The following is a 17,628-nucleotide window of genomic DNA, read 5'->3' on the forward strand; positions in this document are numbered from 1 at the left end:
GGCTTTTTGATTGATGCGCCCGAGCAGACAGCAGTCAGTCCACACCTTACACACACACACACACACACACACACACACACACACACACACACACACACACACACACACACACACACACACACACACACACACACACACACACACACACACACACACACACACACACAAAGAAAGACATGCCCAAGCAATAATTGTAAACTGAAGTGTGAAACACATGATACAAACCATGTAATCTCTAACATTTAAACACAGCAATGTATGTGTGTGTATGTATGTATATGTGGAGAAAGGAAAACCAGATCATGACTGTGCTAAATAATATAATTTATTCAACTGACCTCACATGTTTACAACTATACTCGTATAGATCTCATAGACACTGCATGAATAAATAAATAGCTGCAATTTCACTGTTGACAAACATCATTCTCAGTGCTGCCTTTAAAAGTAGACGAATTTGTTCCTATGTTTTTTTGGTATATACATTTATCACACAAAAATACAGCATCATTGCAATTTACGACATAGAACCACAGATGTGTCCGTCTAACAGCTGATGATGATTCTTTTCAGTGTGTGTTCAGGTTTGTGGATGAACCTATGCTACAGCACACTCATTATGAGGCTTATCTGATGAGGAGGAAAGCTTACATTCACATTAAAGTCCAAAGAGATTGCCTGACACTTTGCATAGCATCAGAGCAGCAGTCACCCCATTCAGTTTCAAGCTGACGTCATCAAGGTGGCATATCTCCAAACCCACAACTGTATAAGACAGGGAGGGGCCAGGAGTCAGGTGGGGATTAAGTTTGCATCATTGTACTTCAACAGGTGTGGCTGCCTACAAGGATCAAACCCTCTTTATTCCCAAGTTGTGATAAAGACTAACTGCCAGGCCATTTCCACCTTAAAAGATAAGGCTACAATCTTCTTTCCGTCCACAAATCCTGTCAAATGACCAAAATCTACAATGACATGATCCTATATTCCCTCTGTAGCCAAAGTCTCTTTATATCCCTTTGTGTATTCCACCGGACTCTATTGTCCAAATACTGTTATAACCGTATCAGTAATCCACTCCTCATACTGTCACAGAATAAGGCATAATTCCCTCCGTAAAATAAATTTACTCACTGTAAATCATTTTTAGTTAACCCCACATACACCATCCTTCTGCAGTAAATAGTCACTAAACTACCAAAGGGCATAAATCCACATCCGTGGATTTCACACGGTCCATCCATTATCCACAGTGAAAATAGTCCCCAACACATGCATCATGTATCTTCCTTTAAATGACACCACATACAGTATTTGTGATCAATGTTAGAAGATTTTAGTCCTCAGGAATGAATGGGCTCATGGCTGAGTGCCACAGATGGTAAAGGGAAATCAGTGAACACCAGACCAACACGTAACTTGTGTTGGTCATAATTGATATTAACTTTAAAAAAACAGTACAACATTAGCCTAATGTTGTTGAAAAAGTTGCCATATTTGCAATGCTAATCCGCTCATTTCCCTCCACTGACCTCTGAATTAAGGCGAGTCCATAGATTAAAGACACCAACAAACCACAACAGCACTGAGGACAAACACAGAGGAGTCAACTGGACAACAGTAACACTTGACAATGCCAAAAATCATCATATAAAGTGACAACTCCTTTACTTCTACTCCTTATTCAGAGCTGCATTGTGTCCAGTAGTTTAAAACAGCCAGACCTTCGAGGATGTAAGGACTCAGATTGAGGAATGATGTGGATGATGGTCACATTAAAACTCTTCATCATTGTGTATAACACACTGTAAAACAAAGCCTCGTAAACCACAATCTCAAACCACTTTACAGCATTAATCAAACGTCCTGGGGGCTAATTGACTAGGGGCTGGATCAATAATGACTGGTGCTACTGACACCATCCTGGGAGGAACCATCACTTCCTGTCTCTGCTAACCTGCTGTGGCTGGCCAGTCAATACAGATATAGGATAAGCAAACACACTATTACAGGCACACGCACACAGACATATTTCAAAATAGATTCTCATTTTTAAAGGACCATATTTGTTCTTTAAAATAATGTTGTACTTTAATAACAATAATCATTTTCAAAACTTCCTGTAGTATAATCTTTTAGATTTCTGAATTTCGTACTGTCCAGGCAGCGATTTTGGTTCATTTGATTTATATGTGAAAATGAACTTACTTACATCAAATGTGCTTTTATTGTTGTGAATGCCTATGTAGATACAGTAAATATGTCTGTACATCAAAGCTTGGAAAAAACAGAGATTGCAAAATAGGTTTTCTGAATGTATGGTATAGCCAGTGGCTGCCTGGAAGGTAAGATTTTCAAAAACCTGTAAAACTATGGTATCTTTAATCTGGAGATTACAGTGGCCTTGAGAGTTCAACACATTGCAATTTCAGAAAACACAAGCAAAGACATAGTCTGTGTGCTGAAAATTCAGAAGTCTTCATTAGTTTGACAACACAGGAAGTGCATAAAATGACTGCACATACAGTACAAATAAATAGAAATGTAGACCGATTAACATGGAAGTGAAAGTGGTAGGTTCATCATATTTTCCTGACGGGGAGAGGGGAAAGTCAGAGAGACCATGAGGGACTTGAACCACTGTGATTACGCCTTCTTTGTGTCCCCACCCCTGGAAACACTTGAATTACGTAACATGAGTTGAGATTTTCTTTTTTTTTTTTTTTGTGCAGTGTTTGTGTATTTTGTGTTTTCTTCCGTTGCAGTGCGTTGAACTTTCAGGGCCATTGTAGGAAATCATTTCTGACTGGAGGATGTCTAATAAAAGACAAAGCTCCATTGGAATTACATCCATATCATGATGATTCTGCAGAATGTTTTACGTTTAGTGCAAACAAAAAGTACAAAAAGTGTGGGTGCAAGGTAGTAGTGGGGTGTATTTGATTTTGGCACCATAAACTTGGGTTTGGTTTTTTTGTTTTGTTTGTTTGTTTTTTGCTATTTTGTGTTATTCCAGCTGTTCTAATTAATCTCATTTCCAGTTTTCAATGTAAAGGTTCCGATAAACCCACTACCTGACAAAGCAAGCTACCAAATGGGAACCATAAGAATTTAGCAGCTGAAGAGAGTTACCTCAGATGTAGGTGGAGAACAAAGCAGAGGCAAAATTGTGATTAATTGACTAGTGTAGCTCTAATTTATGCATTGTGAGGAATAATAAATTGGCAGTGCACATTATAAAATGTGATTGACTGCAATCTGTGATTTTGCAGAATCATCCAATATCAACCTCCTGCTTAACAAGTCCAGGGTTTGGAAATATCATATAATATGGTGGTATGAGGCTCTTGAATTGACACTTGTTGTCAATTGTCAATTGACAATTGTCTGGAATAACTGAGAAAAACAGGAGGATTAAGAGCAAGCCGAACACACAAAACAAAATCTGCAAGGAATCTACCTCAAGTTAAAAACTATAATGCAACCTGCAAATTCAGTATAACGTATCTATCTGTACAAGACTGATCCTAAGAATTTTATTGCTCTATCAATAAATTTACTCTATGCAAACTTAACACTCAGTCTAAAAAGGTTGATGGAGCGCTCACTTGATGCTGCTTTGGCAGCAGGTGTACATACATACATACATACATACATACATTATGTACATCAACCCATACACTGCTTTGTGGACACAGTTCCTTGGTTATATTGCACTATTCTCATTACCCACAAACATTTGGAAACTTCCTCATATTGGTTTACTGTATGGCCACTGAATGTTCCCTTTATCACTGTAGCAGCACTTAAATTAAAATGGTTGTGGTGGTTTTGGATTCACAGTCATGATAGAAACACAACAATGAGTATGGTAAGCTTGACATAGCTGATTGACAGTCAACTTCCTGTCTCTGGGCAAGGAATCTCAAAAAAGAAGGAGGCACCATGTCATCAGCATAAAACAAACTTGTGGAGTCACTTGGAAGCCACAGCAGATTCCTGTTGATTTAGCTTCCAGTGTGGCAGTAGCAAGTTTTCTGAAGAATGTCAATGCCTCTTTGACTATTCCTTCTTCTTCATATTCCTTGGTTCTAGTTTCCTTTGTGCCTTTGTTGTCTAGTTTTCATTGTCAAAAGCCTCTGGGCTGGATGCTTCATCATCACTGAGGACCTCAGTGTTGATGAAGGTTCCAGCAAGTGACGCACCCAGGCCCTGCCTGACGGGCGCCATCTCTGAAAGGATGATGTTATCATGATTGCTCACTAGTGTAGCCTTGTCCATGATCTCCTTGCTGTGCTTGGACACCACAGCATCCAGGAAGTCGTACTTGTGTGACAGCATGCCACTTTCAAATAGGTACTTTGTGAGGTAAGAAAAGGCCACATTAGCCAAGAAGGATGCCACCATGGATACAGACTTGAACGGGAACCTCTGCTGGACAAAGTACTCCTTTTCACCAGTGAGGTGGTGGACCTTCTCCTGGGTCACCCAGCCAGGGTAGTAGATGAAGGGGGGGAGTTTGAGGTAGGGCTCCCCTCCACCAATGCGCAGCAAAAGACCAAAGATATAGCCAGCCACAGAACCATAGGTATTGGTGCCCTTGACGAACAGTACACTTAGAAGTTGGGGAAAGATGATGACATAGACCAGGTCAGAGCTCAGGTACCACAAGCCATAGACTGATCCTGTCAACAATGCCATAGCAGTGGCAAGAGCTCCAAATACAAAGATGGTGCAGCGCATCACCCAAACAATCTCACGATCTGAGGCCTGGAGGAAAGGAGGAAGGAATGAGAGAGTGAAAAAGGAAGAATGAAATGTGGAGAAGACCTGTTTACAGCTAGGAGCTCTGTAAGGCTAAACTAGCTAAAGACTAACGTCAGCGTTACCACAATGAAAATGTTAACTTATGTTTATTAATGTCAGTGAAATAATTCAGCGTATTAACATGTTACGACTTGCTAATTTGCATTTAACACAAAGTACAGTTAGTTGAAGTACAGTTATGGCGATTAATCCAGCGGTGCAATTACATATTTTCCAAATTGCATGTCCATTGATCTAATAGTTGTCGAAACATTTCAATCAAAACCATAAATTGCAATCATACAGTGCAGCTAGTTAGGGGTTCATTATGAGAATTCATCTTCTGGAAACCATGAATGTTTTATCCAATATATTATCCATTGGTTCATATATACAGTATAATAAAAAAAAACAACAGTTTATTATTATTAATAATTATCATTAATTTTGAGTGAACAGTTACAGTAAGTGTAGATTTATTTTGTGTGTGTTATTTTTAATCTGACTGATATGTGAAACCAATGAGATGAAACTGATTGATATATTGACTGACTGATGCTGAAACTGTGTTTCTTATATGTCGGTGTTTATGTTGGCACTCTTACCGACTGCCGAAAGGCGAGCTGATAGATGTTTCTGGCAAACATTGAGCTGGCGGAGAGAATCGACGAGTCTGCTGATGACATCACAGCAGCGGACACCGCCCCCAGACCAAAGAAAGAGACGTAAGGTGGACAGAGGTGCTGAAGCACTATGGGCAGGATCATATCTGATTGGTCCATGTCCTTCGGAGGGGAAGGATAAGAGGTTTGGTTCCAGTCTGGAAAAGAGAAAATGTTGAAATGAAAATGAACTACAGTGTCAATGCTTATTTTAACATCTCCTGTTTTTGAAAGTACTCTTCACTGCATCCAGTGGTTTTAGGATTTTATGTGACAGTGATAAAGAGAACAGAGTCATAATCGGTAAAAAAAAATATTACATCTATTTAATATTAACTGGTTAATACACTGACTTGACATTGGTGCAGCTTCACTGTAAAAAAGATTAAAAAAGTGTTGAGGAATACATTAAGTAGTTTAATTGCATTTTAATTGTAAATCTGATTAATAATCACTTATTTCATAATGATTCATTTCTGCAGCTAACCATTGACTCTAATGAGAGATTTTGATGGTTGATTAAATACAGAGTTATGCATGGATGGACTGTAGGCATATGATTTTTCTTAACCCATTTTGTGTATTTAAAAAATATATTTTAAAATGCACTATATCAATTTGGAATGGTTGTTAGTGGCTATAGTCAACAGTTACTCACACGGACATTACTCCCCTTCATCAAAGTCACCTATTACTGTAACCACTGCTGTTTTAGTCCTCCAGCTCAGAAGGCACTACATGTTCTCCTATACGTCTTTAGCTTTTAAACCCTCTGACATCTTTCCATCTCTCTCTGTTTCTTCATTTTACAGACGTACACAATCTCAGTCTCTGTCTTTCCCTTCCTTCCCTGGATATTCACAAACAGCAGTTGATTAGTGCCGGTTATACATGAAACAGCTTCAGATGGACCAGATTAATTAGCTCCTCTTCAGATGTAATATTCACTAAATCAGCATGGTCTGATGGCTCTCTCCTCTGCCCGTCGTGACAGGATCCGTCTGCTGTTGTTTACCCTCCAGACACTGTATGCATCTGCATTTACACATCTGAAAAAAAGCTGCTGGGGTGTAAACAACCCAGGAAGGCAGCGCACTCCCTTTGATCGCACTTTCCTATTTGAATAAAGGATCAGATTCCTGGATGTTTCGATTGTCTTATGATGTTTCATTTACTGCCTAATCAATGTACGTGTCTGTGTGTGTACACTTAATTCACAGATCAGCATCTGATATGTTTGTGTTCATCTGTACGATCTGTTTTCTCAGGTGCAATCCAGACATAAAAGTGTGTGTGTGTGTGTGTGCGTGCGTGTGTGCATCAAGCACGTAGACTCTATTAAAATACTTTAAAAGTTGTGTTCAGTGTTTAAACAGAGCTGTTACGTAAATCCAGAGCAACTTCAACATGTCTTGTAGTGACAGAGAGAGAGACAGAGAGACATGTGTGCTTATGTGTGCATGTGTGTATTTACCAGTGGAGGCCCCTATAGCTCCTATGAGTACCGAGGGGACGGCCATGACCAAGCAGCCGAAAGCGGCGATGAAGGAAAGGACCTGGGCGTAGGTAGCTGAAGAGGCAGAAAGAACCCGTTGAAAATAGACCTGCCAGGGAATCCCCCCCAACATCTAGAAACAGAAACACCATAGTAAATACAGACACCAAACCAATACATTAACGGTCAGCTAGACCACCTCCAACACAACTCTAAACATGTATCTATCTAATCTATCTCTTATCTATGTACTACACAACAAATGTGACAAATCTCTTCTGAAACTGTGCTTTGAGTGAATCGCAGATCATGTCATGTTTTTCACTTTTTGGAGAAATCTTTATCTTTAAAAAAAGAAAGAAAAGAAAAACTAGGCTGCACTGTGCTTGAGCTTTAATACTTTATTGAAGCCCACTTAGCTTATGACAGTTAAAGTGAAGTCACAATGTGTAATACGTTTACTTTACAGTGGTATTCTGTCTCCTACTGAATCTTCTGACAAGAGTTATGACTTACCAGTAAACAGAAGTTGTCCGCCCAGAGCCATTTGTCCTCAGGCTCAATCTTCCCCAGCCAGGGCGACTGGTAGATTACTTCCTTTGCTGTGATACTGATGTCCGACACGGCAGGATTGGACAAAGCAAAGGGAACACTGATCCACTGAAGTGTACAGAAAACAAAGATCATTATGGTTTCAACAAATATTTACTAACTCTGATATACAGTACTTCCATGATCAAAATATGCTCCTGCCAAATTCCCATTACTGATACAAATGATTTTTATTTAATACATTTATAATACATTTTGATCAGGTTTCATGTGATGCTTGTTATGCTTGATAAGTAACTCTCATCTTCATTGGTAAAACTTTGTCATCCCCTACTGCGTCGCCTCCATTGTCATCTCTAGTCTCTCCCTGGTGAGATATTAATCTGAAACTCACCAAGCCCAAAAAGATACAGAAGAGCTGGACCACATCTGTGTACGCAACAGAGTAGAGTCCTCCGACAAGTGTGTAGAAGATTGCTATCAGAGCTGAGATCACCACAGACATGTTGATGTCTATGTCCACGATGACGCTCAGAGTGGCACCTGCAGGGCAACACAGTCAGCTCAGCACACTTGGATTTAAAATAAACATCAAGTGATGGACATGGTTGAGTTCAGGGCATTTAAAGGCTAGTTAGGGGTTTTTCGTTTAGCCACAGATGTGATGACATTAAATATATACCATTTAAATTGCCTACCTAGGGCAGATAAAATGGCTGCAGACCAGAAGATTTCTCCCATGAGTGCAGGGATGAAGAGCAACCCTCCCATTCTTTGTCCATACAGCTGCTGGAAGGGATCCAGCATGGTGACGTATCCACGCGACCGCATGGGTTTGGCAAAGAAAAGGCCACCTGAATGAGTGGAAATTATTTTAGAAGGTGATTTTCAAAATTTGTACAGCATGACATGTATGCAAGTATATAGAGTGACTGTCTGAAGCATTGCATAGTGTGTAACTGACAGCAATCTGAACTACTTAGCTACTTAACAATAATGTAGTGACACAAAAAAACCCGATGACGATCAATCATTTCCTGCCCATTGTGATTATGTAAAATGAATGGAAATCTGCCTTGAGAGTAGGAAAAGCATATTCATCCTATGTGGTAAATGACGCATGTTACATGTGTGGTTCTTCATGAAGCTTGGTGCTTTTAATTTGCATCAACTCAACTCACTTCTTTGCACAGTTAAGATGAAAGAAATCGGTTCTTACCTACTACCAGACTAAGAGCATAACCAAAGGGCGCCTGTGCCCACGCCAGACCATAATCTGGCAGGTAGACATATTCTGCTGTCCCATTGATGTAGCCACCGCCCACCCAAGTGGCTGAAACCAAGAAAAAAAGTATAATTTGTAAAAAATAATATTTTTATTAAGTAGCAGTAGTACACGTTGCAAAAGCTTTACATTCTCTAAAATATAATGTTAAACTGGGGCAGTAAATTATATGTGTGACCCGTGCGCTCCCCGTGCGTAAAAGGTAGAGTTTGTGAAATTATGATCTTTTTCTAACCTCATATAACATCATATAACATCAAACACAGATTCAAAGACCGACTCACCGGTCATTGTGAATCCACCAACGAACAACCCGATGTCTCTTCCTCCGACCATGATACTTTCGCTCCGGTCTATGCCTTCGCTGACTCCAGAGTTCTTGTTCTTCCACGCAGCCCAGATCCCCACGGCCAGAATGAGGACATAAAAGACTATGATAGCCACGATACCCTCGGCGTGGACGGTCATCTTCCCTCCGTCCGCTTCCTCCCGCCGAGATCAGGTGTTAGTGCGCGCGGAGGGTTGGAATTTCATGGAGGGAGCTCGAGGAGGAGAAGAAACAGGTGCACGAGGACTGTTTGTGACTTTGATCTGGGACAAAAATGATGAGTTAAGAGAAGCTTCACCCCAAGTCTTTTAACAGAGACAAGACAGACTACAGTGCTCTGTGTCTGTGCGTATTGCGCGGAGCATGATTCAACCTGTTAAAACCCAATGGTCAAGTGTAAAACACCACAGTCAAAACTCTTTATCTGACGTTACCAAATTTAAAAACGTTACACTTACTTCGTAGACCTTAGTTTATAAAACTGTATTATATCAATCCAACTAATAACCACTGCTTTTCATTTAAACAATGCAAAGTGACTGACGTTCATCTTTTCTCCGTGAAAACGCTCTACAAAGACCTGACCAAATTTAGCCCATGCAATTCAGGAGTCATTCATTACAGGCGAGAATAAAACGCATCAATTACAATTTCGTGACAAATGGATTTTTGTTTTTCGTATTTTCTGTAAATAAAATGTCTGTTGGTAGCTTCCACTCAGTCATGTCAAAACAGTAAATTAAAGTGCGATGAAGTGTCAACCAGAAAAACATAAAAATGTCTGTTTTAACAAAACAACTCTCATATATTACTTTACGCAATAACCAGACAAACGACCAGCTGACATTGGAGGCTGTTTTGTTTGTTGTATTAAAATTAAAAATGTTCATGTTATTCTCGCTTTATTATTCACTTAATACCACAACAATAACGGTTTTTGGACTTCTTCGGTGAACGCTATGAAGAGGAGCTATACCTGATGCACATAGCAGAGGGAGAGGAACAACCAGTGCTCCTTATAAGATCAATGAATCAGAAAAATATTAAAACTAGAGCTGGTACTGATCATAGGAGTCCATAAATGATTGGTGGATCCGACACTGTCCAGCTTTAAAGACAGTTGAACATCTTTTACGCACGGTTCACTTTAATTACAGACATGCTTACTCCACTTATTGTGCTGGTTTACCCAGAGGTTCTCGGTTTATTTTCATCTTTAATTCAATTAAACTGTGGATAGATAGAAATAAGATATGGAAAATATGGACCGACACAGTTTTGTTCCTGTGCTGCTGCCGTGCGTAAAGGTCCATTACTTGTCCCAGACGAACCGTCACAAAAAAACTGCGAACCATAAACCAAAAGAGACCGAAAACAGAAGGTTAAGGTTTAATGTCCAATGTGCTGCATCACTTCAACCACAGCTGAGGGTTTCAGCTCCCGTTACGCTGACACCACGGTTTCAAGAGGCCGGTATTGCATTATTGATCTCTCTTTAAATCAACATCTGTCACTTTGTTCAAAAGCAGTTGCATTCAGCCAACACATTTAAGATAAAGGATGTAATATACAAAACGGACATTATCTTACCTCTCCTTCGGAGGAACAGGTGTAGAAACAGATGACAGGAGCAGGGCCTCCACAAGAAGCTTTGGAAAAGTGTCAAAGACGGGTTTTCTTAGGAAAATGTTGTGGTAACAAAAAGTAATCCTCTTGGACGAGCAAACACTATCCTATGATATTTTTAAGTCACCAATGCTCGTCAGAGAGCGAGAGAGAGAGAGAGAAAGAGAGAGAGAGAGTGGGAAAGGGAAAGAGCGAGGGAGGAGGGGGAGAGAGGGTGGAGATGAATGGGAGTGGTGGGTTTATTGGGTGCTGTCAGGGTGGGTAGATGGTGGATGAATGTCTTCCAGGGCAAGACGAAAATAGCACCTAATAGTGAGTGGCGTGACGCACGGCCTCTCCGGGAAAGCTTTCCAATATCATAATATCATACTGGCAATGGATGAAACATTTTGCTCTGCCAGGTTACATTTCAGGCCTGATTTACGATCTTGCGCAGGTCCTCGCTTGCTCCGCTATTAAAGCGCCGCGTTTATTCTGCAAACGCAGGCTGGATGGAGGTAATGGTGAGGATGTAAGGCCTGGGCAGGATCACTTTTTCATTTCATGAACCACCTTAGGCATGCATCCCAAGTTACGCCTTTTCTGGTCCAAGGCTATCACTTAACTCACCCCAAACATCACAACTACAAAATCTCCTATAGTCCTATAATAGAAACGGACATAAATTATGAGGAAGGAGTAGTGCTGACTCTCTGGTGACTTGAGGTACAATCCATTCTGAGACAAAATGGCAATTTTCTTTACATTTACGTGCCTCTCATAGCCTGACCCCAAACCTGGAGTGAAAAGGACCTACAACACCAAGCTACTGAATGACGGAGGAGGTTTCATAGGACCAGTCGCTGTCCGTGGTGCTGAAATGTGAAAACTCAGCCCCGACATCAGAAACCTCTTTCTAAATGAGGAAATTCACTTCAGCACATTATTATCCACTCACTTCCACTCAGGTCAAACGAGTGAATCTTTCTACCTTATTAAAATTTGTCATTTAAAACACACTATACATATACCACTGGAAAATCTTATACCAGGCAATTTTCTTCCTTGGATTCCAAAATAAACTAATTTTTCATTCTTCACCAGAAATATAGTCATTTAGCTCCCTGGTGTAAATGAAAATGTGACTACTGGGAGTAAGAAAAGTGATTTTGAATTGTGACATGTCCTCTAATTTAGTGTGTGTGGCTGACAGGCTGCTAGGCTGAGGGCAGCTCTAATTGGAGGGTTTTCGAACAAATGGGCCACAGTGTTACAGGTAGTTAGAAGCAGACTGTCTGGACAGCCTCACAACAGTCTCAAAGAACTTCACATCCAACATGCATCAGGTAATCATCGATTCCATTTCACATTAATGGTATTAATAGAGCTCAGTCTAGAAGAGCTGAGCATCAACCAGAGAGTCTATGCTACATCAAAGTCAGTGCGGGTCAGCTGCTTCCAACTTTGCGCCTCCTTCTCAAAGGATATTTGTCGCCATCTAGTGTCATCTTTAAGTCCGTGTGGGGGATATACGACAAGACACACTGCAGCAGATCTTAAGTGTTGAACTGAAGATTTAAACTGACAGAAGCGACACAAATAAGTCTAATGCTCTTAACTGCTGCAGGGTTTCCTCAGTGTTAAACTGTAACCAGTCTGATGTAAATATCACTGATGGATTTTGAGTCACGAAGTCAACGCTTTGCAACCTAATCCTGTCAGAGGCTTCTTTCTGTCCATATTTTGGAAGCAGGTTAAGAACAAGTGGAGATAAATCTGTTAAAGGCCATCAGCTCATGTTATTAGTTACAGCAACCATCTTACTGTACAAGTTAACATGTTAGCACTAAGAAAGGCCAATTAACAAAACATTTTTCATATTCCTTGTTTATCATTTATCTGAAAGTTGTTAGAAATGGAATAAATGTTTTTATTAAATAATTGACAACGTGAAAATGATTAAAAGACACAGACTGACTACAGACAATATGTTTGTTTAAAAAAGCACTTGTGCATTTGTAGAGTCTTTCACAAAATGTTTCTCCCAGCTAAAAAAAGAAAAAAGAAAAAAAAGTGTAGACTCCTACAAGGATGTGACGATAAGAATTGGTTATTCATTAAGAGTAGTATTGGAGTATTGTGCCAACTTGTTTATGTCCCTTGTGTGACTATTTGCAGGGATATGTTGCCACCTTCTGGTCCTTCAGGTACGTAGCAGCTGGTCAACAGGTTCTCACTTCACACAGAGCACAACAAACCCCAAAAACGTTTGAGGAAAATGTCATACTATGTAAATTTGTGATATTTCCCCAATGTGGCAGCTAATATTTAGTCAATTATAGGACTGTGGGACACAGGTCTGTTCTTTTCACTTTTCCAACTTGTTTAATTTGAGGAGGCAAAAATACATGGAAAGATGTTAAAAATAATTTGGAGATGTGAACAGTTCACTGTTTTGAATCATGCAGTATCATTTTCATTCATACACAAAGTTTGTGGCCTGTGGACAGTTATCGTGTTAGTGTCTCACCCAGTCTTAGACGTAGTTATTGAGTCTGTAGCCACTGCTAGAAAGGGAGCAAAGAGAGGGGGCATGATTGTCCTTCAGCGCCTCTGGGGGTCTGTATGGTGGGGCAGGAACATGTATGTTGTTGAAGGCAGGGGGAGGCGATGATGGTTGATTCCTCTGCGCATAGGGGGGACTCTGTGACCTTTCAACCCTGCTGCTCCAGCACAGAACCAGTCCTCCGCTCAGACTGAGGCAGGCCGAGGCGTAACCGAGGTATACGGCCAGGCCAATCTCATATTTCATCCCACTGGGAAGGAAGGGGTCGTAGAAATCCATTATGACATCGTTGGTGGTCCAGGACACTGTGACCAGGCAGAGTAGACCAGCACAGAGGAAGCAAATCCCCCCACTCATTGCCAACGGAGACTTGATCAACGAGCCACGGGCAAAGCGGGTGCACTTCATGCCCATGGCAGACACAACAGACGCCAGGACTGAGGTGATGCAGGACAGCACCATGAGCGCCCGGGCTGCCTGATGTAAAGGAGAACAAACACTTTTAGTGTAAGGACCAAACCTTCTGTCAGGCAGTATGAAGTTGGTCCATCACTGTCATGTGTGATTAAATGGGAAATTATGCAATTCCATAAGTCTTGACATAAAGTACACAAGGTGTTCAGTCATAGATAATATAATTTATAAACAAGTAGCACTAGTAGTAGTAGTAGTAGTAGCTCAATCAAATTGCTTCATTTACTGTCACTTCATCACATATGTTACAACAATGTCTCAACTTCAACACTTCTCTAAATGAATGAGTTGGGATGAAAGTGTTGTCGTTGCGTGCAGTTGTTTTTATCTTCACACATAAACCAGGAAGGAAGAAGTAAGGTTTAACATTGAAAGGTTAAAATTGTTTTCTGTCCTGTTGTGTCCTATAGTCATTAATTCAAATCACTGGTCAATTAATATCAATAAACAGTGACAACTGCACCAAAGTATAAATCATTCTTTAAATAATCTACTGTATTCTGCATCCCAATGTCACACAGTTTACACCTAAAATAATCCTCACTCAAATACCTCACCATCCACCTATTAATCAGGGGACTGCAATCTAAAATTGCATGAACTTATCATTGTAAATGATAACAAACAATTGTTTAATCTATAGATTGATCTACTGATTATTTTTCCAATTAATCTGAGTAACTGTTTTGTTGCGAAAATGAAAGTAAATAGAAAGTATTGTTAGGGTGGCATCCAACAGTCCAAATCCCAAAAATTAGTTTCCAAAAAATTATCCAAATCTATGGCAATTTACTTGGGCAATGGTAACACACAGCAAGGCAGATAAGATACATTATGTACAAGGTACATACATAAGTTGATTTGAATAAACACTATCAGTATGGTGTGTGTGTGTGTGTGTACAATACGTGTATAATACCTGCAGGTCGCGTGGCAGTGCCAGCAGAGATCTGTACAGCTCACACTGGTAAATACCAGTGCTGTGCCACACACACTCCATCCACAGGCCTTTCATGTAGGCGGTGGCTGTGATGATGTTCGAGCCCACATACGCAGTGCTGCGCCAGTGTGGGAGCAGAGTTGAAACTACGGTTCCCACAAGCCCCAACAGTCCCAAGAAGAAGCCAAAGAGCTGGACCGCCATGCTGGCCATGACTGTTTCACTCGGACAGATGCTCAAACTGTAAAGTACACAGTTACAGTTACAGCTGATTAGTGTGTTCACGTAATAGTACAGATTTAGCAGCATCAAGTATATCAGGCTGACACAGATACACTGAGTATCACACAATATAAGAAACTTTAAAAAGAAAATGAATGCAAAGGAACTGCTTTAAAGCACCTGAAAAAGAAGTACTTTAAGAACAAAACTACAGTCCCACAGGCCGAAGATGTGGCTGGATTCCTCCTGCGCTCCGCATGGTCCCCAGCAGTACAGTAATTTCCACTGAGCTAACATCCAGTCACAGCGTCTGAGCCATTGCTCAAGTGTCTCTGGAGAGCATTCAGAAATAGCTGCAGAAACTTTCAGTATTCAGGCATCAGTCTCTGGTGAGTGGCAGATGACTGCATCTGTAACTAATGAGAGCAGTGTTCAGCTTCACCTGTTTAACGCTCTCCTCTGGAGGGCAAAACCACAGCAGTCTATTTGTTAAGCTTTCCGCCACCCCTCAGGAAAGGAGAGACGGAGAGAGGAAATTAAACATTTACAGAAACTGCCCAAGCTGAGAGTACTGTTATAAACCACTAACTTTGAAATTTTTCACAGCTCTGCAGGGTATTTGACAGAGAGGGACTGAATAACTTGATCACAGAACTGCAGCCTGAACTGTGGGAATAAAGGATATTAGAGTGTTGTTGGAATAATTGGCAAATTTCTGTTATATCTAATTTACTGATTTGTGATCACCTGGCACTCAGTCGCTTTTACACACATTGCAGTAAAAATTCCACACCTCCCTCACGTAAGAAAATGAAAAACCCATGGGTAGTTGATCATTTACTTTTGTTCCTTTACAATGTTTTGAAGAGAATACCCTCTAGGTGACACGATTCTGAATATTGATCAGAGCAAATACGACCTCAAATCATGAATGGACAAACAACGCTCCTTAAATTCAAATTTGTTCATTGTGTCAACAAAACTCAGACAGACTGAGTTTTAAATTTTAAACCAGAGAAAACAATCTGTGCTCACACAGAGCCATTGTTTTGACTTCCTCAGAGAACAGAGGCTGTTTATAAAGCTTGATTATTGTTCAGTGTTAGACCTGGCGCTGTTGGGGCCCCTTAAATATCAGAGATACAAGCATCATTGTGCTTAATTAATGATTGACGACAGTGAACGCATAACAAGTAAGGAACAGGAACCGAAGCAAAACTGTGACAAGCTTTGCTTTTGTTTCATGTTTGTTTACTTTCAAATTAGTTTGAGCAAAAAACTGCTGTTGTGAACTACGTCACATGAACAGCTGGTTAATCTTACATACTTTAAATACTTAGTAAAAACTCTTAACATGTACTCACCAACGAGGCTACATGAGGTTACATGGTCACAGGTGTCCAGACGGCCCACTTGTCCTGAGTGACAGACACGTATTTGGAGACGTTCCAGATAAACAGGGTCACTGGCATTGATTCCTCACTGACCGGCTCCTTCTGTCTCTGCTTCTTTTTGAACAGACAAGTAAAGTGTGTGTGTGTGCACGCTGCAGGACTGTCAAATATGTGACTGGCCAGACATCATCATCATCAGCATTATTCCTGTCACCATCAGGAGCACCATGTCACTGATGACATGAGAGACGGTCCTGCTGCTGCTGGCTTGTTGCTGCACGCAGATAAACAGGGCGGATGTCAACTATCGGAGGCAGAGCGCAGATAGACAGAGGAGATATTGTCCTCACTGGTTGAGCTGCTTCAGTCTCAATAATTCAGCACTCTGCATCTCCAGATGTCTAGAAAATAAACACACATGAAACACAAAATAAAAAGAATGAAACGAAACAATGATTTCATAAATCAGATAATCAACTTAGATCCACCTTATAAAAAACCAAACATCAATCCACTGCAATCAGAAAGCAGTTTCACACTAAAAAGCAACAAAAACAACATTAAAAAAAGCATACATTTAAACAGTACTTGATGGTAATGTGGTACATACTGTGAGGCAAACCAGGTGAGATGATTCAAAGCAGTGGTTTTATCCCAGGTTCATCTTCTAAGTCCATCTTCTTGCTTATCGCTCGCTCCCTCTGCGGCTGAACCCACCATGACATCCTGTTGGGATACAAGAGCATTTCCCCGGCCCGTCCCCTGGGTCCCTCATGTAGTATTCATCTCTCTGTGAGAGCCCTATAGTGAAGGGATGATCCTCTCCAAGGTCTGCCTGTGGGAGACGCCATTTGAATGTGGAACACTTAATAGTCTTAGTTAAGCTGTATAATCCTGTGATTAGCAGCTGAGCGTAGCTGGTTTGTTGCACACTGCTAGAGGGGAACTCCATGTCAACAGTGTCGTACAGGCCCGGCTTTAAAAAAAAAAAAAAAAAAAAAAAACGTGTTCAGAGGTCTGAGTGGCTGCAATCCTCTCTGTATTACACACAAACCTTTTTTAACAACACATAACTATGCAGACACACACAAACACTCAACACTGACAAGATAAGCGTGCACACTTACCCTGCACACCCACACAGGTGTTGCTGTGGTTATTCTGGCTGATTGAACCTCTGCTCAGGTTTTGGCTGGAGGAGCAATGATGAGAGATATGTCAGGGGAAAAAACATTCAATACATGGGACGAAGCACTTGGCAACTTATGTGCTTCTTAAAAATAACAACAAACCTAGACC

The 17,628-nt window shown here is 40.7% G+C and overlaps 2 protein-coding genes across 5 annotated transcripts; both read right to left on the bottom strand.

The window, feature by feature from the left end:
* Positions 1-304: 304 nt before the first annotated feature.
* LOC146964849 (high-affinity choline transporter 1) lies at positions 305-9,339 on the bottom strand. The gene is made up of 8 exons (XM_085765407.1): positions 9,085-9,339; positions 8,735-8,848; positions 8,214-8,369; positions 7,910-8,058; positions 7,480-7,623; positions 6,943-7,096; positions 5,412-5,626; positions 305-4,770 (listed from the first exon to the last, which is right to left on the bottom strand). The coding sequence occupies exons 1-8, from the start codon at positions 9,266-9,268 to the stop codon at positions 4,117-4,119; spliced, it is 1,770 nt and encodes a 589-aa protein (XP_085621533.1). The 5' UTR covers positions 9,269-9,339; the 3' UTR covers positions 305-4,116.
* Positions 9,340-12,587: 3,248 nt separating this feature from the next.
* On the bottom strand, positions 12,588-17,267 carry LOC146964850 (claudin-14-like). 4 transcript variants are annotated; one of them, XM_085765313.1, is made up of 5 exons: positions 16,940-17,267; positions 16,300-16,730; positions 15,116-15,351; positions 14,693-14,954; positions 12,596-13,776 (listed from the first exon to the last, which is right to left on the bottom strand). In XM_085765313.1, the coding sequence occupies exons 4-5, from the start codon at positions 14,924-14,926 to the stop codon at positions 13,270-13,272; spliced, it is 741 nt and encodes a 246-aa protein (XP_085621439.1). In that variant the 5' UTR covers positions 14,927-14,954; positions 15,116-15,351; positions 16,300-16,730; positions 16,940-17,267; the 3' UTR covers positions 12,596-13,269. The 4 variants fall into 4 exon arrangements, with proteins under 4 accessions (XP_085621438.1, XP_085621439.1, XP_085621437.1 ...); XM_085765311.1 differs by lacking the exon at positions 15,116-15,351 and adding an exon at positions 15,378-15,442 and having other exon boundaries at positions 13,038-13,776; positions 16,940-17,266; XM_085765310.1 differs by lacking the exon at positions 15,116-15,351 and having other exon boundaries at positions 13,038-13,776; positions 16,940-17,266.
* Positions 17,268-17,628: the final 361 nt, after the last annotated feature.

Source organism: Trachurus japonicus, chromosome 21, assembly GCF_045865225.1.
Source record: "Trachurus japonicus isolate A0001 chromosome 21, Traja_1.0".
Lineage (NCBI taxonomy): Eukaryota > Metazoa > Chordata > Actinopteri > Carangiformes > Carangidae > Trachurus > Trachurus japonicus.

Excerpts from the sequence above, each read along its gene's own strand:
- LOC146964849 (XM_085765407.1), bottom strand. The coding sequence starts at position 9,268 with ATGACCGTCCACGCCGAGGGTATCGTGGCTATCATAGTCTTTTATGTC. Across the intron at positions 8,370-8,734 it reads TGCTCTTAGTCTGGTAGTAG|GTGGCCTTTTCTTTGCCAAA; the intron begins GTAAGAACCGAT and ends CCACTCATTCAG. Across the intron at positions 8,059-8,213 it reads AGCCATTTTATCTGCCCTAG|GTGCCACTCTGAGCGTCATC; the intron begins GTAGGCAATTTA and ends GTTGCCCTGCAG.
- LOC146964850 (XM_085765312.1), bottom strand. The coding sequence starts at position 14,926 with ATGGCCAGCATGGCGGTCCAGCTCTTTGGCTTCTTCTTGGGACTGTTG. Across the intron at positions 13,777-14,692 it reads CACTGCCACGCGACCTGCAG|GCAGCCCGGGCGCTCATGGT; the intron begins GTATTATACACG and ends CCTTTACATCAG.